At 44.6% G+C, this 19,589-nt stretch overlaps 1 protein-coding gene across 4 annotated transcripts in view; it reads right to left on the reverse strand.

Moving 5' to 3' along the window:
• The window catches only part of RNF216 (ring finger protein 216), a 146,258-nt gene that overhangs the window by 90,733 nt on the left and 35,936 nt on the right, over positions 1–19,589 (reverse strand). For all 4 annotated transcript variants that reach the window (XM_045461628.1, XM_045461625.1, XM_045461626.1 and 1 more), the window contains exons 6-11: positions 18,642–18,744; positions 16,849–17,013; positions 9,762–9,876; positions 5,694–5,833; positions 2,237–2,287; positions 1,188–1,325 (exon numbers count right to left, since the gene is read on the reverse strand). In XM_045461628.1, coding sequence (XP_045317584.1) covers positions 1,188–1,325; positions 2,237–2,287; positions 5,694–5,833; positions 9,762–9,876; positions 16,849–17,013; positions 18,642–18,744 — 712 coding nt within the window. The remainder of the gene's footprint in view (positions 1–1,187; positions 1,326–2,236; positions 2,288–5,693; positions 5,834–9,761; positions 9,877–16,848; positions 17,014–18,641; positions 18,745–19,589) is intronic.

A 19,589-nucleotide genomic window follows, 5' to 3' on the forward strand; every position in this document is an offset into this window, starting at 1 on the left:
CCGTCACAGTCCAAACCACAGGGACATGAAGAGTGACGAGGAAGGACACGGCACAGTGTCTGAAAAGGAGGGATTTGTGAGAAGCGAACAGATTCCCTCCACAGGCCCTGAAAAGGTTGGAGGTTGAGACCACATGGGAGGCGGAGGTGAGTGGTACAAGGGACTGACGAGAGTACAGAGTAGAGCTCTTCCAGGAGAAAGGACGATGGCCTCCGGGACAGCTGCACCCGAGGGCCCTGGACGTTGTCTTCAAAGCCACCAGCAGCTCACCGAGTCCTTCCCACGTCACGCCACGTCCTCTTCTGCTCTCGCATCCATTTTTAAGGACTCCTGTGATTACACTGGGCCCGCCTGGATAACGCAGGGTAGTCTCCCATTTCGAGGCCACCAGACTAGCAACCTTAGTTCCCCTGTGCCATGGAGGTAACATTCCACAGGCTCTGGGAGGAGGACATGGACGTCTCTGGGGAGGCCATCATTCTGCCTGCCGCACCGCTCTGCCCCCGTTACTCAGTTCTTGACTCAAGTACAAGCAACTTTAGAATAACTGAGGCTGAGTGGTTTGATTATTGGTTAGGCATTCACAAAAAGCAATTTTGGGTTTTAGGTATTTATTAAGACAAAACTCCTTCCCACACCGTGTTATGCTAACGTCAAGAGACACCAACTCTGGACAGAGAAATATGATCTTGTATAGTTGTTCATTTTTTTTTCCAAGCCTACTTACCTATTTTTAAGTAACCTCTACACCCGATGTGGGGCTCAAACTCACGAGCCCAAGATCTAGAGTCACATATTCATCAGGCTGAACCAGCCAGGCGTCCAACAGTTATTCATTTTAATGCAACTATCAAATTCTTCAAAAATTTTATTTAAAAAACCCCCAACAACACACTCTCATATATTCACATAGCTGCAAAGACCTCTGAGTTCAGGCTTTTTGTTATGAAAATGAAGATGAGTGAAGGAGGTGCTCCTGGAGCAGGCACAGGGGGACACCGGGCACGGAGAGTGACGCCACTCGCTTACGACACCATCGGTGCAAACAGGGACCGCCTAGGAATCCCACACACGCCAGCCTGTCTCACCCCCCAAAGGGCCATTCCACGAGGCATGTGCACTGGTCTGTAAGCGTGTCGCATCCTCTGTGAACACCTCGCACACGTGGACATGTCCCATGTTCTCACCTTCCCAGATCCGAAGACGGCCTCTTGGGCGTATCTGATGAGACACTCTTTGCAGAACAAGTGCGCGTCCGCACACTGCGTCAGCTCCTCAAACGGAAACTCCCCGTAGCAGCAGCGGCACTCGATCAGCTGGCCGTCCTGCGGGCCGTCAGAGACACTCGTGAGACGCCCCGCACGGAAGCCGACGGGCAGCTATGGGCCACGGTCCCCCATCCCCAAACACGTTCTGAGGTAAAAAGCAACCTTCAGACGCCATCAAACAATGATGAATTGTTCTTTCCTCCCTAAGTCTAGCCCGAGACGCTAATACAAATAGTAATCTATAACCGGAGACAGGGAGAACCGTCAAGGGTTTTTATTCTTTGGAGGCATCCTTTGTACAAAGTTGCCGTATCAGGAATCCCATGTTGCCAGTAGAGCGAGCACACCTATTCTTCGACGCTGACATGATTACACGAGTCAGGGGAAAGTGGCACGAAGGATGTTATTGTGAAAAGCTTCAAAAAGTAGGTTGTGCTCTCTTGTAAGAAGGCAGGAGTGTGAGGGGCTGCATCTGAGCCCCAGCTCTATGTGCAGCGGCCCCTGAAACTAGCTAGTGCAGCAACCTCCGGCACCGTGAGGACCGTGAACTTGCTCCTCTCGCTAATGGTAGAGATCGAGCCAGTCACCAGTCCATCCCCTCCGTGCTAGAAAAGGCCGCTACATGAGGACAGCAGAGAGCGTACAAGTCATCTGGTCCTCAGGTCAGACACGGCGCTTCCTTCTAACCCTTTGGCACCAGAACTAAATTTGCCTCTAAGAGCCTAACGGATTCCAGGCAATGTTTTTCAAGACAAACAATTCTGTCATTCTCTCTGCTTCAATTCTGACCCAGTCTGGGATCAAGAGTGCCAACCATGGTTCAAGTATCTGACTGCAAGTTGGTTGAACCACAAAGTCAGTACATCAACAGGTTATACAGGAACCAAAATCTGCCACCGGGAAATGTCGTAAAGAAAACAGGTCACGTAAATACCCAGAAAAAATGAATTCGTGGGATTTCAAACTACCTTTTGATACTGTTCTTCATTCATCTGCAGGGCGAGCAGAAAGTCTTCATGCTGGGGAACAAAAAATAATACATGCAGATACAATTTAGGAAAGATGCCACAAGCATTTAGCATTTACTTTCATAAACACAAAAGGACTCAATTAGGAAAAATCATCTCTTCGCTTACATGGTGTAGTGGTTTAAAAAGTTACCTCAGAGTAAATTTAAAATGCACCAGAAAGCTAAATATAAAAAAGGAAACCGAACAAATACTGGAAAATATGGGGGAAGCTTTCTTACATCGGATTCAAAATGTGGAAGGAATGAGGGAAAATCCGTGTACGTACCACTTCTGAACAGCAAAGACTAGCGCAAGCAAACAGTAATGTGAACGGGCCACAACCCAGTCTGACCCAGTGTTTTGTCGGCATGGCTGGAGCGACGCAGGCACTCCGCTCACATGACCGCTACGGGCACACCTAGCACCACAGGACTAAGTTACGTGAGCAATTACCCTTTGACTCATCACCTGCACTTCCAGGAACGTATCCCCAAGACGCTCTGGGGCAGAAAGAGGAAATCAGGTACACGTGGGGGTTTTTACCACGGAAACACCTTGAACGTCCACCAAGAGGAATCACCGAATTAACACGGGTAATGCAGAAAACTGCACACCAGGCGGTTTTAAAAAGGAAAGGAGAATCTCTGGCTTGCCTAAGAGTGACCAGCAGGGTGCACTATTAAGTTTAAAGGCAAGGGCAGAAAAGTGGGCTACCTTCCAGGTAAGAGAGCAAGAACAAGAGAAAACAACCTCCTCCCAATATACCTGCTTTTACATAAAATAAGGAAAGACAGACTAAAAACTATTAATAACGGTTACATATAGAGGGACTCAGGGGTCATGGGAAGAAGGGATAGGACAGAAGGTAGGTCTCTCTGTTCCTTGTTTTACAGTTTTGACTTCAGAACTAAATATATTTTATAAAATCAAATAAAAGCAAATAAAAAATCAACTCCTTAAAACTTACAAACTTGTTTATCATTTATCATATCAAAACCCCGCTGTTTATCAAGTTAATGGCATAACCACATAGACTTATTTCAAGTGACTTTGTAATATTTTGATTTCATATTTTTAATGACATAATCAGACAAAAAATTATAAATAAATCTCAGACTATATTTAGTGCCCTTGTTGGCAATTAATATTGAGCTGGTATTTCAGAAATGTTAAGTATATAGTATAGAGTGAAGAAAATAAGTCATTATAAAATTATTAAAAATCAAGAGTTTTGGGGCACGGAGCCTGCTTGGGATTCTCTCTCTCCCTCTCTCTGCCCCTCCCCAACTCATATGCTTGCACTCTCTCAAAATAAATAAACTTAAAAAAAAAAAGAATCAAGATTTTTAGCAAAGAAATGCAAACAGAAAATGGAGTAAAAAAAAAAAAAAAACCCTATAAACTAAATTCGAAACCGAAATCTCAGTATGAATTCCCACTAAAATAAAACAAGGTATGTTAGACAAACTGGTGATCCCAGGTCCAGGTCAGGCAAAGCAGGGTGAACCTGGGTCACCTTGTGTGCCAGAAAGGAGGGATGCTGTCAAGAATGACCGAGGCCAGGATGGAGACACTGACCCGAAGGGCTGGGGGGGGAGGGGGGAGAGGGAGGGGGGGAGGGAGGGAGGGAGGGAGAGAGAGAAAGAATTTCAAGCAGGCTCCACAGTCAGCACAGAGCCTGACATGCGGCTCGATCCCAAGACCATGAGATCATGACCTATACCGAAATCAAGTGCTGGACGCCCAACTGACTAAGCCACCCAGGTGCCCCCTTTTAACACTGTTCTGATGAGAAATTGATGGCTGCCATGCTTTGATGCTGTACCATGAAATGTGCCAGCATCTGCAAGACCCACGGAATGCACGAAATTAGTGCTTTACGTGACAAAACCATCATGTGTGGAAGATCCATTAAAGCACAAGGTGCACTCACAGGTGTTAATGTGACAGATGACAGGTAACTGTGACAGATGGATCAAAAATTCTAATTTCTGCTTGAGGACTAGAATTTTATCACTGGCCACAATCACTTCATTTTTGAGATAATGCCTGCCCCGTGCCTACTCCTGAATAAGAAGTTTTTCTGTCAGCATTTTTTCAAATAAAAAGAGTGTTTTGTGGGGGAAGAGGGCCTGATTGGGCATCTTGCAACTCGAAGGCACCAGCACCTCTTGAGGCCCCACTGACCGGTCAGTGTGCAGCAGAGGCACCGTGCCAACTTCCCGGTGGGTCACACAAAGCATCAAGAGGTAACGTGATCAAAGAAGTAAATATTACTCTTTCATCAAAGGCATTTTAATTAAAAAAAAAAAAAAAAAGTTTTATTATTCACTTAAAAGAAGGCTCCAAGCCCAGCGCTGAGCCCAACACGAGGCTTGAACTTACAACCCTGAGATCGAGTCAGATGCTTAACTGAATGAGCCACCCGGGTGCCCCTCAAAGGCACGTTGAGAAACACTGAGTTCTTTTGTAATGTGAGCGCCTAGTGGTGCAGAAAGTGGTTACTAGCACGGTCTGGTGCCACCGACTTGGTTTATGCTGAGCCAGCGCTGCTACTGTTCTGTTAGTACGAAGCCAACGAACGAAACAGGCAAAGGATGTCTCGTGAGGGTGAAAGATCTGACCTTGCAGACCTCCTGAAGAGTCCTGGGGGGCCCAGAGGTTCACGCGCTGAATCTGAGAGCCACCGATGCAGAAAATACAGAGCAAAAAACCCCCGATACATAAATATTCTGGTTGGCTTGCACACTTGACAGTTTACTCGAAGACCTGAAATGGTACCTCTCTCTGGTTGTTCTCCATCATTTGAGGCCAAGAGAGGTGAAATAGGTATGTTTATCAAGCTCCAATTAAAATTCTTTCACATAAATCTGATCTATAAGTGGTGAACTTTACTCAGTATTATTACAAAACCCAGTTGTTTTTTTAAAGCTTTATAGTTTATGGAAACCAACCGTTTGAAAGAATATGCAAATCTTAAAAGACTTTTTTTAAACATTTTTAAGTAGGGGCGCCTGGATGGCTCAGTTGGTTCAGTGTCTGACTCTTGATTTTGACTCAGATCATGGTCCCAAGGTCATGGGATTGAGCCCTGTGTCAGGCTCCATGCTGAGCGTGGAGCTTGCTTGGCATTCTCATTCCCTCCCTCCCTCCCTCCCTCCCTCCCTCTCTCTCTCTCTCTCTCTCTCTCCCCCACTGCCCTACTCCCTAGCTCACACTCTCTCCTGAATAAATAAAAACAACAAAAAAAAGATTTTTAAGTCTGCATACCACAACGTGGGGCTTGAACTCATGAGATCAAGAGTCGCATGCTCTTCCAACTGAGCCAGCCAGGGACCCCTTAAAGGACCATTCTACACTAAGCCCTAAGAGCAAACCAGAACCCCAGAAACACACCCCAAATCCACTCTCCTACCTCTGCCATTTCCTTGATTTTCTGCTCATAGAACTCCTGCTCTTGCTGCACAGCTGGAAGAAGGGCACGCCGGTCATAGGACCTACAATGTCGCCGCTTATTTTCCAGAAAGAACATCCTCTTCTCTATTTTTATGTCACCTGCAAGGTATGTGACCACACAAGATCATGCAGACAACTGTTGCTAGGAACGCAGGGCGGCCATCCCAGTCTTCTGGGGCCCAGTCCCCCCCCACACCCTCAGGCAGTGCGTTTGTGACTCTCGAGAACACATTCTACCGTCTGGGAAAACTTGGTCCCTTACCGTTCCCTAACATATCACGCACTTTTTGACTTCCATGGTTTCTTCCCCCTTGTTATGCTCCAACTGGAAGGGCCCTCCTATCGTAGCAGTATTGCACCGTGCGAATATACCAGTTTATTAGCCATTCTACCAAGGGCAGTTGGGTGTATAGTTTTGGGTTGTTAGGAACACGTCTGCACTTCAGCTGAGCACACGTGAAGGAGTGGACGTGCTGGATCACAGAGCTGCATGTCTGCTGCTTCAGAAAACAGCACCAATTTTCCAAACAGTGGTGCCAAGCAAGGTACACTCTCCCTCCTCCGGCAATGCGGGCGAGCTCCAGTCACACCACGTCCTCACCACCTGTGCCATCGGCCTGTAATTTTAGCCATTCTGGCAGGTGCCCAGGCATCTGATCAACGCTTTTTGAACTTTTTACTTTGAACACCTTCCTACAGAACAGCTCAAATAGTAGTACCTACATTCATGGTAAGCAACATTTAGAATAAAAAACAGAATGACAGATGTCAGACCATGTAATTGACCTGTTCAGGTTTTTTATTTTTGTGGATCTCAGAACTTACATTTTCCAGAAAACTGTCTATTCCACCCAAACCTTCTATTCTTTCACTAAAGTCTCTTTTTCATAGTATCTTTTGCTTTATCAATATTTTCTACATCAGGTTCCTGATACCTCTCCCCCACTTCATTCTTTTTAACAATTTAATTAGCTATTCCAGTACCTTGCCTTTCCCTGTAAATTTTAGGGTAAGGTTGCCTGTAGCCACCAGAAAGTCTTGCCGGGATTTTACATTAAGCTTGTGTATCAATTTGGGGAGGATTTACGTCTTTCCTATGCGGAGTCTTCCTGTCCATGAACACAATACACGTCTCCATTGACTTCTTTCTCCTCTGATTTCTTTCTTCAGTGTTCTGTAGTTTTTGTCACACAGGTCTTATAAGTGTTTTGTTAGATTTACACCTAAATATTTAATTTGGAGGTGTGGGGGAATAATTATAAATAGCATTGTATTTTAAACTTTGATTTCCACATACTCATTCTGGCATACAATTGGTTTTTGTCGGTTGACCTCATACCCTGCAATGATACTGAACTTATTCAATAATTCTAGAAGTATCCTTGGAGTTTCCTATGTAGACAATCACCTTATCTGCTTATGGGGAAGTTTATTTCTTCCTTTCTGATCTGTGCGTTTACTTTACTCCACTAGCTATAATTTCCAGTACATGCTGAATAGCAGTAAATAGAAGACATCCTTCCTGGGGCACCTGGGTGGCGCAGTCGGTTAAGCGTCCGACTTCAGCCAGGTCACGATCTCGCGGTCCATGAGTTCGAGCCCCGCATCAGGCTCTGGGCTGATGGCTCGGAGCCTGGAGCCTGTTTCCGATTCTGTGTCTCCCTCTCTCTCTGCACCTCCCCCGTTCATGCTCTGTCTCTCTCTGTCCCAAAAATAAATAAACATTGAAAAAAAAAAAAAAAAAAAAAAAAAAGACATCCTTCCCCTGTTCCCAATTTTAGGGGGCAAGGATTCACCATTAAACAGGACATTAGCTTTAGGTTTTCTTGCAGATGTTACCAAGTTGAAGAAGCTCCTCTCAAATTCCTTTCTGAGTTTTAATTATACGCAGGTGTGAAACATTATTAAACACCTTTTCTGCACCAATTAATATGATGTAATTTTTCTTCTTTAGTCTGTTAATATGGTGGATTATATGGATTGTTTTCCAAAATATTAAACCAGCCTTGCACCCCTGGAATATACTCGACTTGGTCACGGCACACAATTTTTTTGTGTATCGCTATGTCCTATTTGCTAATATTTTATTAGCGATTTTTGCATGTCTATTTACAGATATTGGTCTAGTTTTTGTACTGTCTTTGTCTGCTTTTGTTATTAGAAGATACTGTACAGAATTAATGTTCATTCTTCTAAAAAAGTTTGGAAGAATTTTCTAGTGGATTCAACTGAGGCTGGAGATTTCTTTTTTGGAAGACATGGAAAACAGTGGATTCAATTTCCTTAATAGCTACAGGGCTATCCAAATGATCTATCTGAACATGGGTAAGTCTTGGTAGTCTGTGTTTTTTGAGAAACTGGTCCATTTCACTTGTAAAATCTTTGTGTGCAAAGCTGTTCACAGTATTCACTTTGGCTGTCTGTAGGGTCTACAGTGATATCCCCCATAAAAGGTGCTAACTCCTAATATTGGCAATTTGTGTCTTATTTTCTTGGTCAGCTTTGCAAGAGATGATAGATTGTATTTTTTATTAATGCTCAGTTTACATCCAAATGCTCCCAGAATCTTCATGAGAAGACTGTGTAGTTACCAACGGATTAAACCATAAACAGTGGAGGGGGAATCCTGTCTCCTCTTTGAGCCAAGCAAGGTACAACCCAAATAGCAGTGCTTGGATGGCAAACGGCTGAAAAGGTGGACAATGAGATTCCTGGAACAGATAGAGGACTCTGAGACTATCTGTACTTATAAGCTGCTGTGAAGAAAGGTTAAATGTATCTGTAAGTCATAAACATCAATGCTGTGTGTTGTCTCCACGCAGCAGACTCACGTGGAGTATGTCCACCCAGACTTTCAAAGAGCTTCTGACAAGCAGAGGAGACACACAGAGAAGGGCAGTCAGGAAGATGAAGCAGCAACAGACAGATTCCAAGTCTTCTCAGAGACAAGAACTACACCCATGGCAGGAAATTTCGGGAACATTTTGACCGGATATAAAAGAACTCCGTAAAAGATAGAGCTGACCAACAAGGGAGTGGACCATCTTGCAAAGTGGCACTTTCTTTCCTCTACCACTCAAAGTTAGAAACCAATATGGAATGACTATGTACTTGGGATGCCTAGTCTAAACCGTGGATAAACTTAGCTGAACGAAGAACCACCTACACGCTGTCCCCACTTTCTTAGCCTTTGGCAAACGTGTGAGAACGTCATGGCAGGAGAGCAATGTACCACAGACTAGCTTGGGGACCTCACAACTCAGAGTCTATGGGTTTCCTCAAGAGCTCAGAAACCCAAACCCTTTCCAACTCCCTGGTTGCCTCCCAGAGTTTCCATTTAGTCACACCTGCAATCAAGTTACGTTAACGATGTGCAGATTTGAGAGAAAGACAAATAGAAAACAAAAGGGAAATAATCCTATTTCTGACATAACCTATAGGAAAATTTTATGGCGGGCTCTTTTATTGGACACAAACGACTCGGATCACATCTGATGTAAAATCCAACAAGTTTACTTGGATCAGATCTGATGTAAAGTCCAACCCGAAGTGACCCCTCTGGAAGAGCTTTCAGAAATTATTTCATCAACAACAGAATGTCCAACAAACAAGTGGCTGTTCAGGAGCTGTGTGCTTTTCCCGTGCAGAAGCCACTTTCTCGGGCACACAGATATCAATCTCTGGTCTAGATAATTTCACCAGAGATAAAGTGAATTCTTGTCACACCTTCAAGACTGGCCCCACCCCCCAAGTTTGAGAGTGTCCCCAAACACTTTCTCACACGTGAACTCTGACACTGCACAGAATGTTCTGGTCATGGTGTTCCCTAGGCAGAAAGAAGGTGGGCGGCAACCACAGCCACTTTCTAAACACATGGATGTGCTCTCAAAGCAGTCCATGCAGTCGGTCCCTGGGCTGGACCGGCAGGGCGGCCACGCCACGACTGGCCTTTACGGGCTGTGTGGGAAGGAGACGGTCTGCACAGTCACTACATGGGCTGTGAGCAAAACTCAAAGTTGGCCGTTACCTTGTTCAAACTTGAAATCTATGTAAGAATACTGATTCATTTCTTTTCTCTTTTTTCTTTTTCCACTGGTTTCTGGTGATAGCTCCTGCCATTTTTTAATGGCATCAGAAAAGGCCTAGAAATCGAGAAAGGGAAAGGTTACCGCTGTAAATGGGACACAAGAATACACGAAAGCAAGCCAGGCAGCCCCAAACCTCCTCTGACACACAGTTTCAGCTATCTCCCCTGCATGGCTTACCAGAAATGGGCCGCAGCAAAATGAATAGGGAGCATTTCATTATTTTCTCTTCTTTCATAAACTGCCACAAGGGCAGAAGCAAAGGCTAACTGACAAAGGGCGACATAAGGAAACACCAACTGTTCAAGCTGTCCTCGACTGCGTCCAGGGTAGGTCACCTAACAGATGGCTGACGAGTTCCACTCTACAGGCATACCCTAAATGGTCTACCTCTGGCCAACACTCCCCATCCACTTTCCACGAACATCCCCATGTTGCTTGCGGCTTCCCCTGAGTCCTCTCCCTGTACAGCACACCGCAAGACGCGAGTCTTAGGCCAGCAGTAATAATCCCTTTTCTTCCATACCCTCAGCTTCTCTCTTTTTCATATCTTTCCAATCGATACTTCAATGTGTTCGAGCCTTTGCCATCTTAAAAAAAAAAAATCCTTCCTCCCCTTGCCTCTTTCCCCTTTCAGGTACCAGCCACCACACCCCAGCCCAAAACTGTCAAAGGTGCCATCTGTCCACTGTTTCCTCACCTCACCTCCTGGACGTCTTCCAACCCCTTCCCATCGGGCACCGAAGCCCATCTTTCAACTAGCTTACCTACTTGGTAACAGGAGGCAAACTCTAGACCCCGTGTTTCAGTTCCCGTGTCACCAGGCCTCTCAGCAGCACGGATGACGCAGACTGCTCTTCCCTCCCGGGGTCCCGCGCCCTCTCTGTCCACTCCTCCTCGCCACCCTCCTCCACTTGGCCTCTACATGCAGGGAGGCCTCCAGGCAGCCTCAGCTCTCTTCCTGTGCCTACTTCATCCAGGCCGGGGAGGTCACCCTGCGTGTGCTGATGACGCCCACCAACCCACTTCCTTTGGCCATTCAAGCATCCAGATGAATTCTTTGTACTTGTAGGCCTCACAGACCTCACTCAACATGCTGGCAACTCAACACTTTCCAGATGGAATTCATGATCCTTTCCCTTCCACTTAGCTCTTTTACAGTATTCCTCATCCCAGGGAGGGACATCCCCCCAAATCCCTCTCACTGAACTCCTACTTCTAGAACATTCAAGGTTTGTGCTTAATATCTCTTGCTCAGGGAGGTCCTCCCGGAGCCTCTTGGTCCACCTTAGGTCCTCCTGTTACACTTTTTCCGAGCACCTTACATTTTTCTTTCGAAATGCTGCTAATGGTAATTACACACTTATTTGTCTGATTCTGCTTCCTGTTATCCCCTCTACGGACTATGGGCTTCTGGGGGACAAGGATGGCTACCGAGCCCAGGCTGTATCTGCAGCGACCTGCAGAGTTTGCGTTTCATACTCATTTGGTGAACAGTAAAAGGTTCAGGGATGTGTACGTGTTACAGGAATGCTGCTAAAAAGTCACATTCTGAATGAGGGGAGCAGCTAGGTTGGCCCTCTGGTAAAGTGAAAGCAAGAGAAAACGAGCATTCCAGCTCCAATAGAGGGAGCGTCACACTTTCACCTTCACCCACCTTCCGTCCCTTCCTTTTCAAAATCTGAGGTCTGGGAACCTGAAGGGAATGGCCGTGCGCCTCCGCACTGCTGTGAGCTAAGCCCTTTGTGCGGCACGGATACGGCTCATCTCACAGCACCCCTGAGGGAGGTGTTCTTTCACAGCAGAGGCAAGCGAGGCTTACGGACGAAGGACCTGCGTCCAGTCAAGTTGACTAACACTGGGATATGAACTCAGGCCAGTTGCACGACTAAACCTCCTTCCTCTCTTTGACACCGCCTGGTCCTCCCAGAGCGGTTCAGGGAGACCCACCAAGAGCCGGCCAACAGCACAGCTCATCTTACTGCCTTTCCATCTCCCCGACCAACGTCCTCCCTTACTCTGTTTCCTCTTTTCGGAGTTCTGACTATCTGAGGTGTTCCCCACCAACACTTAAAGTCACACGTTTGTGTGGCAAGACCACTAATTCCTACCAAGTTTTACCTAGAAGTAAATGCTCCATACTTGAACCAGGGCTATCTGCAAAAACCCAGGAAAAAAGGCAGGGCAGGCACAATAATCTGAATATTATAAAGGAGGTGATCAAAGGGTAGATGCCATTTGTCAGCAACTAATGAAACCGGAATGTGAACTAAGAGCTTGTAACTGGCAGCCCGCTGGGTTTGCAACTGCACCACCCTCCTGTCTAGAAGTGAAATAGGATCACTACACCTTTCTCCCATTTAAATACTATTTCTACTGGGGCGCCTGGGTGGCTCAGTCGGTTAAGCGTCCGACTTCAGCTCAGGTCACGATCTCGCGGTCCGTGAGTTTGAGCCCCGCGTGGGGCTCTGTGCTGACTGCTCAGAGCCTGGAGCCTGTTTCAGATTCTGTCTCCCTCTCTCTCTGACCCTCCCCTGTTCATGCTCTGTCTCTCTCTGTCTCAAAAATAAATAAGCGTTAAATACTATTTCTACTTAGCAGGAAAAGAATCCAAACTGGTTCTTGTCAGGAAACTGTATCTTAAAACAGATGTTGCCAACAAATTAAGGAGCCTCCGAAATCTTACCTCAGTAGTTATATCAATCAGCACTTGTCTTAGTATTAACTAAACGTCTAGTGAAACAGACCAAATAAAATTATAAATCAGAATCCTTTCCTTATAGGAACTGCTAGAGTTCACACCTACATACCCAAAGGCACCGTGGTTACTTTTTCTTGCCTCTGCACTCAAGATTCCTCTAGTGAAAACACCCTTCCCTTAAGATCTTGTTCAAATGACGCCCTCATTTCTTTCTTAGTGTTCTCGTGTACCTTCATTCACTCTTTTATAACACCATGTTGTTTTAATCTTTTTTCCCCTTTTAATCTTCTCAAATAGACTGAAAGCTCTCTGGAAGGAAGTTAATTTGTGTTCTACAGAAGCCACTGTCCTCAGGGTCTAGGTGCTAACTATCACACAGGAAGTACTCAAAAAACCTACCAGGAGGAACACAGGAATACGAGATATTGAAGATCATTTTTCCTTTTACACTTAGCTGGCATTTCTCCCTCCAGCCTGCTCACATTCACAAATCAAATCCCCACTCAAGGTATTGGTCCTGAGAATCAAGGATACAATCTGGTAAGGATACAAGATTCTTAGGATATCCTGACAATAGCCAAAATTCCTTCAAGAGAGGACCTAAAAATACTACAATGGGCATTTGATGAAATAAAAGTTGAGAAGTGGCCAGAGACTCCTCTATGGAGGCTGGCCGAGGTCAGGTCTAGAAATGGGGACGTGTCGCCTGCATGGAGACAGAGGTGATCATTAAAGTACACAGGGGAGACATCTAGGAAGGCTGGGGAGTGGAGACACCCAGAATGAGCACACGGCAGAGGACCGAAGGGCTGATTAAAAGACGACACCGCCCACTAGTATTTTAAGCTCCACGGAGGAAAGGATCTTGCAACTGTTCACTGTGACACTCCCAGTGAATGGTCCGTAGCAAGCACTCAACACGCTGTCCGAATGAAAGAGTTAGATCTGTGGCAGAATCACAGAGGAAAAACTTGGAGGAGAAACCCAGCGGTACTATCGGCCACGTGTGAGTGTGTACACCAAGAGAAAGTTGTCAGGTCTAGAACACAGAGGATCAACCTCTGTCCAAAGGCAAAGGGAACTCCTAAGCTGACAGCTATGTTAAGAGGTGCAGAGGAGGAGAGGGAAAAAAATGAACTGAGGACTAATGGATAGGTTTGACAATAGAAGCGTGTTTTAGAGTTGCTGGCCATGAAAAGACAGCCACAGGATCAAAAAATAAAGCAACAACAAAAAAAGCAAATGGAAAAAACAGAGGCAACCAATTTTAACCCCAAGAAAAATAGAAAATTCAATAAAGGAAACATTATTGTAGTATATTATCTTCCCTAGCAGTGAACATTTACATAAATCATAACAAAAAATTTAAAAACAGATTTAACAAAATCACGTATCAAAAAGGTGAGTGTGTATGGGTAAGACGGAGATCCCCGTCTACTATAAAAGAAAACTAAAATATTTATTAAAGCTAATAACTCAAGCATAAGCATGTGTTAATAAATGTGGAGATAAGTACTAGAAAGACGACAGAGAGAGAGTCGAGTTGTCTCTGGAGAACAGAGGAAGAGGGTGAAGAAGGGGTCTTCAGACCGTGGTTTAAAGAATTACCCACCCCCCCCAAAAAAAATTACAAATAAGCATTTTGGCACAAATTGATTTTTAAAACTATGGCTGAAAATTCCTTTGATAAAAATTAGCATTCATTTTACTAAGCAGTTCCTGCCGTGAGTTTTAAGGATGACCTGTTCCCTCTAGTCTAGAAGTTACTTATTTTTGAGAGCACCTTTGTCCCTACACAGGGTAACAGCCGGAAGAAACATTACTGCAGCTGCACTGTGGTGTGCAAGAAACCTACCCACAGGATACGTCCATAAAAAGAGTTGAGCTAAAATATATCTGACCACACACGCACTGGGGACGAGTCTTCCTGAGCCCTTGCCCTCCACAGCACAGGCTGGGAACAAAGCAGAGTAGGCCCTCGGGTCCTAGGCCCCTCCAGGGGGAGCTCAGTGCTGTGAACTTAAGGAGGCCAAATCACAGAAGGCTCTTGTGCTCTTGTAATAGTACTCTGAGAACGGACTCTTAAAATCACACTGTGAGGCAGTTACCAAGTAATTTCTAAATACAGAGGCTTGACAAGTGTCCCACAGCACACAGAAGGAAGTGTGGAGGGAGGGAACTTCTTACTGAAACCTGATACATGCGAACCACTGTGACGGGCTCGCTCCACACTGTACCCAACCTGATTCTCCCATGAGCCACGTAAGGCATCCACTGTTCACCAAGAAAACTGAAGTTCCACACGTTCAAGACATTTGCTCAAAATCAGAGACCTACCTGGTAGAACTGGAATTAAAACTCAAGGGGTGGGGGAATCAAACCTAAGTTTGATCAAGATTCTAGATCCAACTAGAATCGGTCGGATATGTTAGAACCGGTTAATGATGCCACAGCATACAGTCAGCAAAATCTACATGGTCAAAACCTACAGGATAAATAACCGATTTTTTTCAACAAATGACCAGCAAGTAAAAGTAAAGGGGGAGGAAGGAGAGAGAAGTTATAGATTGAAAGAGATTTAAGTAACCTATCAACCAGCTGCAATAAACAGATTTTACTTGGAACTCAATATAACTGAAGGTTTTTGACACATCCAGAGAAATTTGAACAATGACTGGATACCTAATAATGTTAATTTTTAAGGTGTGATAATGATATTTTGATTATGTTTTTCAAAAAAGAGGCTTTATCTTTTAAAGGTAAACACTGAAATAGTTATGGATTTAAAGAAAGTGAAACTTTCCTTGGAATTTGCTTCAAAACAGTCTGGGAGAGAGGGAGTGGGCAGGGTGGGATGAAACAAGACTGGGCGGCACTGACAGTTACTGAAGTGGAGTGATGGGTAAGCATGGGCTCGTTAAAATACAATTGCTAATTTTATACGTGTTTGATGTTCATAACAAAAGGGGAAAAAAATCCAGGGAACTGTGATGGGCTCCGGTGAACATGCGTATGTTAGTAAACTAAGCGATCATCATGCGTGCAGGGTGGCACAGGGAAGGCCTACTGTGGCCATAATGAGAAACATCCCTGGGTGTGCTTCCCACACCCTACCCACGTGGGCATCGCTGTCTAGGGCAAAACTCTTACGCACCATTTGCATACAGCAGGGAGAGGTTCTGAACAGAGGGCATCAGGTTTTAGCTTCTGCCAAACAGAACTTCCCCTTGAACACCCCACTTCCATTCGAACAGTCCAACCCACCCCATTTCAAAACCCGGTAAAATTTCAAACTACTCACCCAAACAAGCAGACACCACAAAAAATATGAAGGGCCAGAAAAACCAAGAAAGGGATAAGGAAAGTATAAATAACAGGGGAGCCACAAACCCCTACCACCTCCCACCCAAGTGATGAGTGGGCTGTGGGATGACCAGGGACAAGCATCTGCTAGCCAAGTTCCTTTTACTGGTCCCAGGATGGTGGCAGGGACACTGCTCCCAGGACCAACCCACCCCCCAGGCCACAGGAGCTGTTCTTTTCACTTCTCATCTGGGCTCCCTGGGAGCTCAGCAAAGGTGTCAGGCACCAATGGAGCAGTGAAGATGCTAGAAGAGCCTAAAGATGAAAGACCCTTTCTTTCTTGTGGTCGCTAGTTTTGGGGGGAAGCTCATTCATTTTTCCCTGACAGTACAGCATCCTCTATTTAGCGTGAGGAATGAGATTCAGAAATAGAAAGCACTAACTGTGCGGTCTCCTCAGAGTCATTTTACCTTCGCGTAACCTACAATTAGAGGAGTTTTTGGACAGCTGCGCGGATCTTCCTGGCCATCTAAAGGGGGAAGGGGCTAGACTCAGGGTGAGGCCACATTCACCCATGTGACCTGTGCCCAGCTGGAGAGATAATCAGGGAGGGGCGCTGGAACACACGTTTCACACCTAGCCATCTCACTCTCCACGTGACATTCGTTATCCTCTATATTTTCACGGGTAAACCAGAATTTCCCTGCTTCTTTTTTGACACATTTTTTTAAAAGTAGGCTCCACACCCAACGTGGGGCTCAAACTCATGACCCCAAGATGGAGTTACATACTCCACTGAATGAAGCAGCCACGAGCCCCTACAACTTCCCTGCTGCTAGTCTCTTTCTTTTCATTCAGTTCCTCCTGATCAGCAAATACCTTTGTCTATTTATCTTCACCCTGACAAACTCCTTAGCTCTCTGCCATCATAAACCATCCAATTTCCACAAGCTAAACTCTTCATTCTGTTATCAAGGGAAGAAGTAGTCAAGAGGTGTGACCCCACCAAGAAGACCAATGAGCACCTTTCGGGTGATTGCATAGTGTCCTTTGAGCTCATGCAGGGCCCACTTGATGTCCTGACTGCTGAGCATTTTGAAGTCGGCCATCAGGAGGTCAGCAGCTTGGATGAAGCAGCGCTGGTCAAGAGGAGCCAATTTAGAATAGTCAAAAAAGTCTAGTTTAGGCAACTGAAACGAGAAAGAGGCATAACGTTAGGAGAACAGAAGTGCATTTCCCATGTGGCACAAATCACTTTAAGAACTGCTTATTACAAGGGGCGCCCGGGTGGCTCGGTCGGTTAAGCATCCAACTTCAGCTCAGGTCATGATCTCGCAGTTCGTGGGTTCGAGCCCCACGTCGGGTTCTGTGCTGACAGCTCAGAGCCTGGAACCTGTTTCGGATTCTGTGTCTCCCTCTTTCTCTGCCCCTCCCCCACTCACGCTCTGTTCCCCTCTGTCTCAAAAATAAACGTTAAAAAAAATTAAAAAAAAAAAAAAAAAAAAAAAGAACTGTTTATTACAAAATAGAATACTCTCACTTGTACTGATAATGACTCTATGGGGATTACCAGCCCTGCACAGAGATGAAGAAATTGATGGTTCAGAATGCTAAATAAGCTGCCTAGAGTCTGGTGACTAGTTTTACCAGCCAGAACTAGTAAAAAAGTATAGCTATGGATTTGAAACCAATCTGTCAGTCATCTTCTTTCCACAAAATGTTCAGAAAAAACTAGTACTTCTGTTACAGAATATGTAGAAGAGTCAAAACAAGGTGTGGAGAGTAGGACTGAGCAGCCATGAAGCAGTTCTGTTCTAGACTTTCCTTTCCACCTGACACACTAAATACCAGTTAGGATTACAAATAAAAATGATGATTAAGATTTTAGCAAATCAAACTGTTTATACCATGATACAGGATTTAGTTATATAGGTACATGCACTGTATATAAATCTCACATCAAAAGAAAAACTATAAACAGACAATGAACTCTAGGCAATGAAACGCATGCTTAAGTATGTATGGAGAAGCGGGGCGCCTGGGTGGCTCAGCTGGTTAAGCGTTCGACTTCGGCTCAGGTCATGATCTCACGGCTTGGGAGTTCGAGCCCCGTGTAGGGATCTGTGCTGACAGCTCAGAGCCTGGAGCCTCTTCAGATTCTGTGTCTTTCTCTCTCTCTCTCTGCCCCTCCCCCACTCACACTCTTTCTCTCAAAAAAAACATTAAAAAAAATAAAAAAGTGCTTGGATCATTTAAAAAAGTGTGTATGGAGCAGTGTTGATGTTTTTGTGATTTACTTTGAAGTGCATCATAATGAAATGAAATCTAAGAGAGATGTAGTGACAGACAACTGGATATGTCATTCTATGGGGTGGATATTATAAAGTGGATATAATAAAATGTTAACTTTTACTAGTACTGCTGGTACTTGGGTACAGAGGTGATCCATGTAAAATTCATTTGGCTTTACTTACCATATGTTTGAAAATTTTCATAATAAAATATTGAAAGAAAAAAAAGAAATGAAAAATCTTGGCCAATTCTGGTTTCATTTTAAAAACTTGCTTTGTAAGACCAAAGATATGGAGGGTTTAACTTTTGTGGGAAAGAGAAGATGGAGTTACAGTAAAAGAAGTTAAATACAGAAGCCAAAGTGGCTCAGGACAGAAATCCCACTGAAGGACAAGTATATTCTGAAATCCTGTTTCGCAGGCTGGTCTTTAAGGATGTGTTCTGAAAAAGCACTTTCTTCCCACAAAAATGAAAACAGCAGAGCACTTCCAGGTAGAGACTGCAAAACAAAGAGCACGACACTTGCCTTGGTCTCATCTTGGCTGGCAAGCAGGCTGCTACTGGGGTCGATAATGACTCTGTCTTCCCTCTTTGGATAATCTGGATTTTCCAGAAGAAAATTACAAAGTCTAAAAAAATAAATAACATTATTTTCATAGCGCTTCCAAATCCTACACCTGCCCATTGATTCAAATACAACGTTCGAAAAATAATGTGCCTTGTCATACACTACGATTGGCTTAAGAAATTAAAACGTTTGTGGATCAGAAAAATGAAACAAATAAAAAAGATACACTTACTTTCTACTTTTTGCTTCTAACTTTAAAAAGCAATAAGCATACTAAAAATGCACACTTCTCTGAAGTTTTCTATTAGTCAACGTAATGAAGTCACCGAAATTCTTACTGGTTGAAGTGGATGGGGCTGGAGAATCTAGATGAAGAGGATCTACTGTTTGTCAGAAAACTCTAACAAATAAAGGGTGGGAAAACGTATTCGCATTCACAATTAAAAACAGTTTGCTGGGCGCCTGGGTGGTTCAGTCGGTTGAGCGTCCGACTCTTGATTTCGGCTCAGGTCATATTCTCAGGGTTGTGGGATCGAGACCTTTGTCAGGTTCTGTACTCAGCATGGAGCCTGCCTGGGATTCTCTCTCTCTCTCTCTCTCTCTCTCTCTCTCTCTGCCCCTCACTGCTTGCATTCTCTCTCTCTCACTAAAATAAAACAAAGAACAAAAACCAGCTTGCTAAGTAAATAAATGGAAAAATTAACCTTCTATTAATATTTTTTTAACCCTATGGCAATATAAATCCCCATGAGCAATTTGAGTGACATTCAGTTTACACAGCTAACTGCAAGGCTGAAGGAACAGGCCATGTCTGCTTAAGAATGGACTGTCTTTTGGCTAAAATGAACAAATCAGGAGACTATAGATGCTGGCGAGGATGTGGAGAAATGGGAACCCTCTTGCACT

This window comes from Leopardus geoffroyi, chromosome E3, assembly GCF_018350155.1.
Source record: "Leopardus geoffroyi isolate Oge1 chromosome E3, O.geoffroyi_Oge1_pat1.0, whole genome shotgun sequence".
NCBI lineage: Eukaryota > Metazoa > Chordata > Mammalia > Carnivora > Felidae > Leopardus > Leopardus geoffroyi.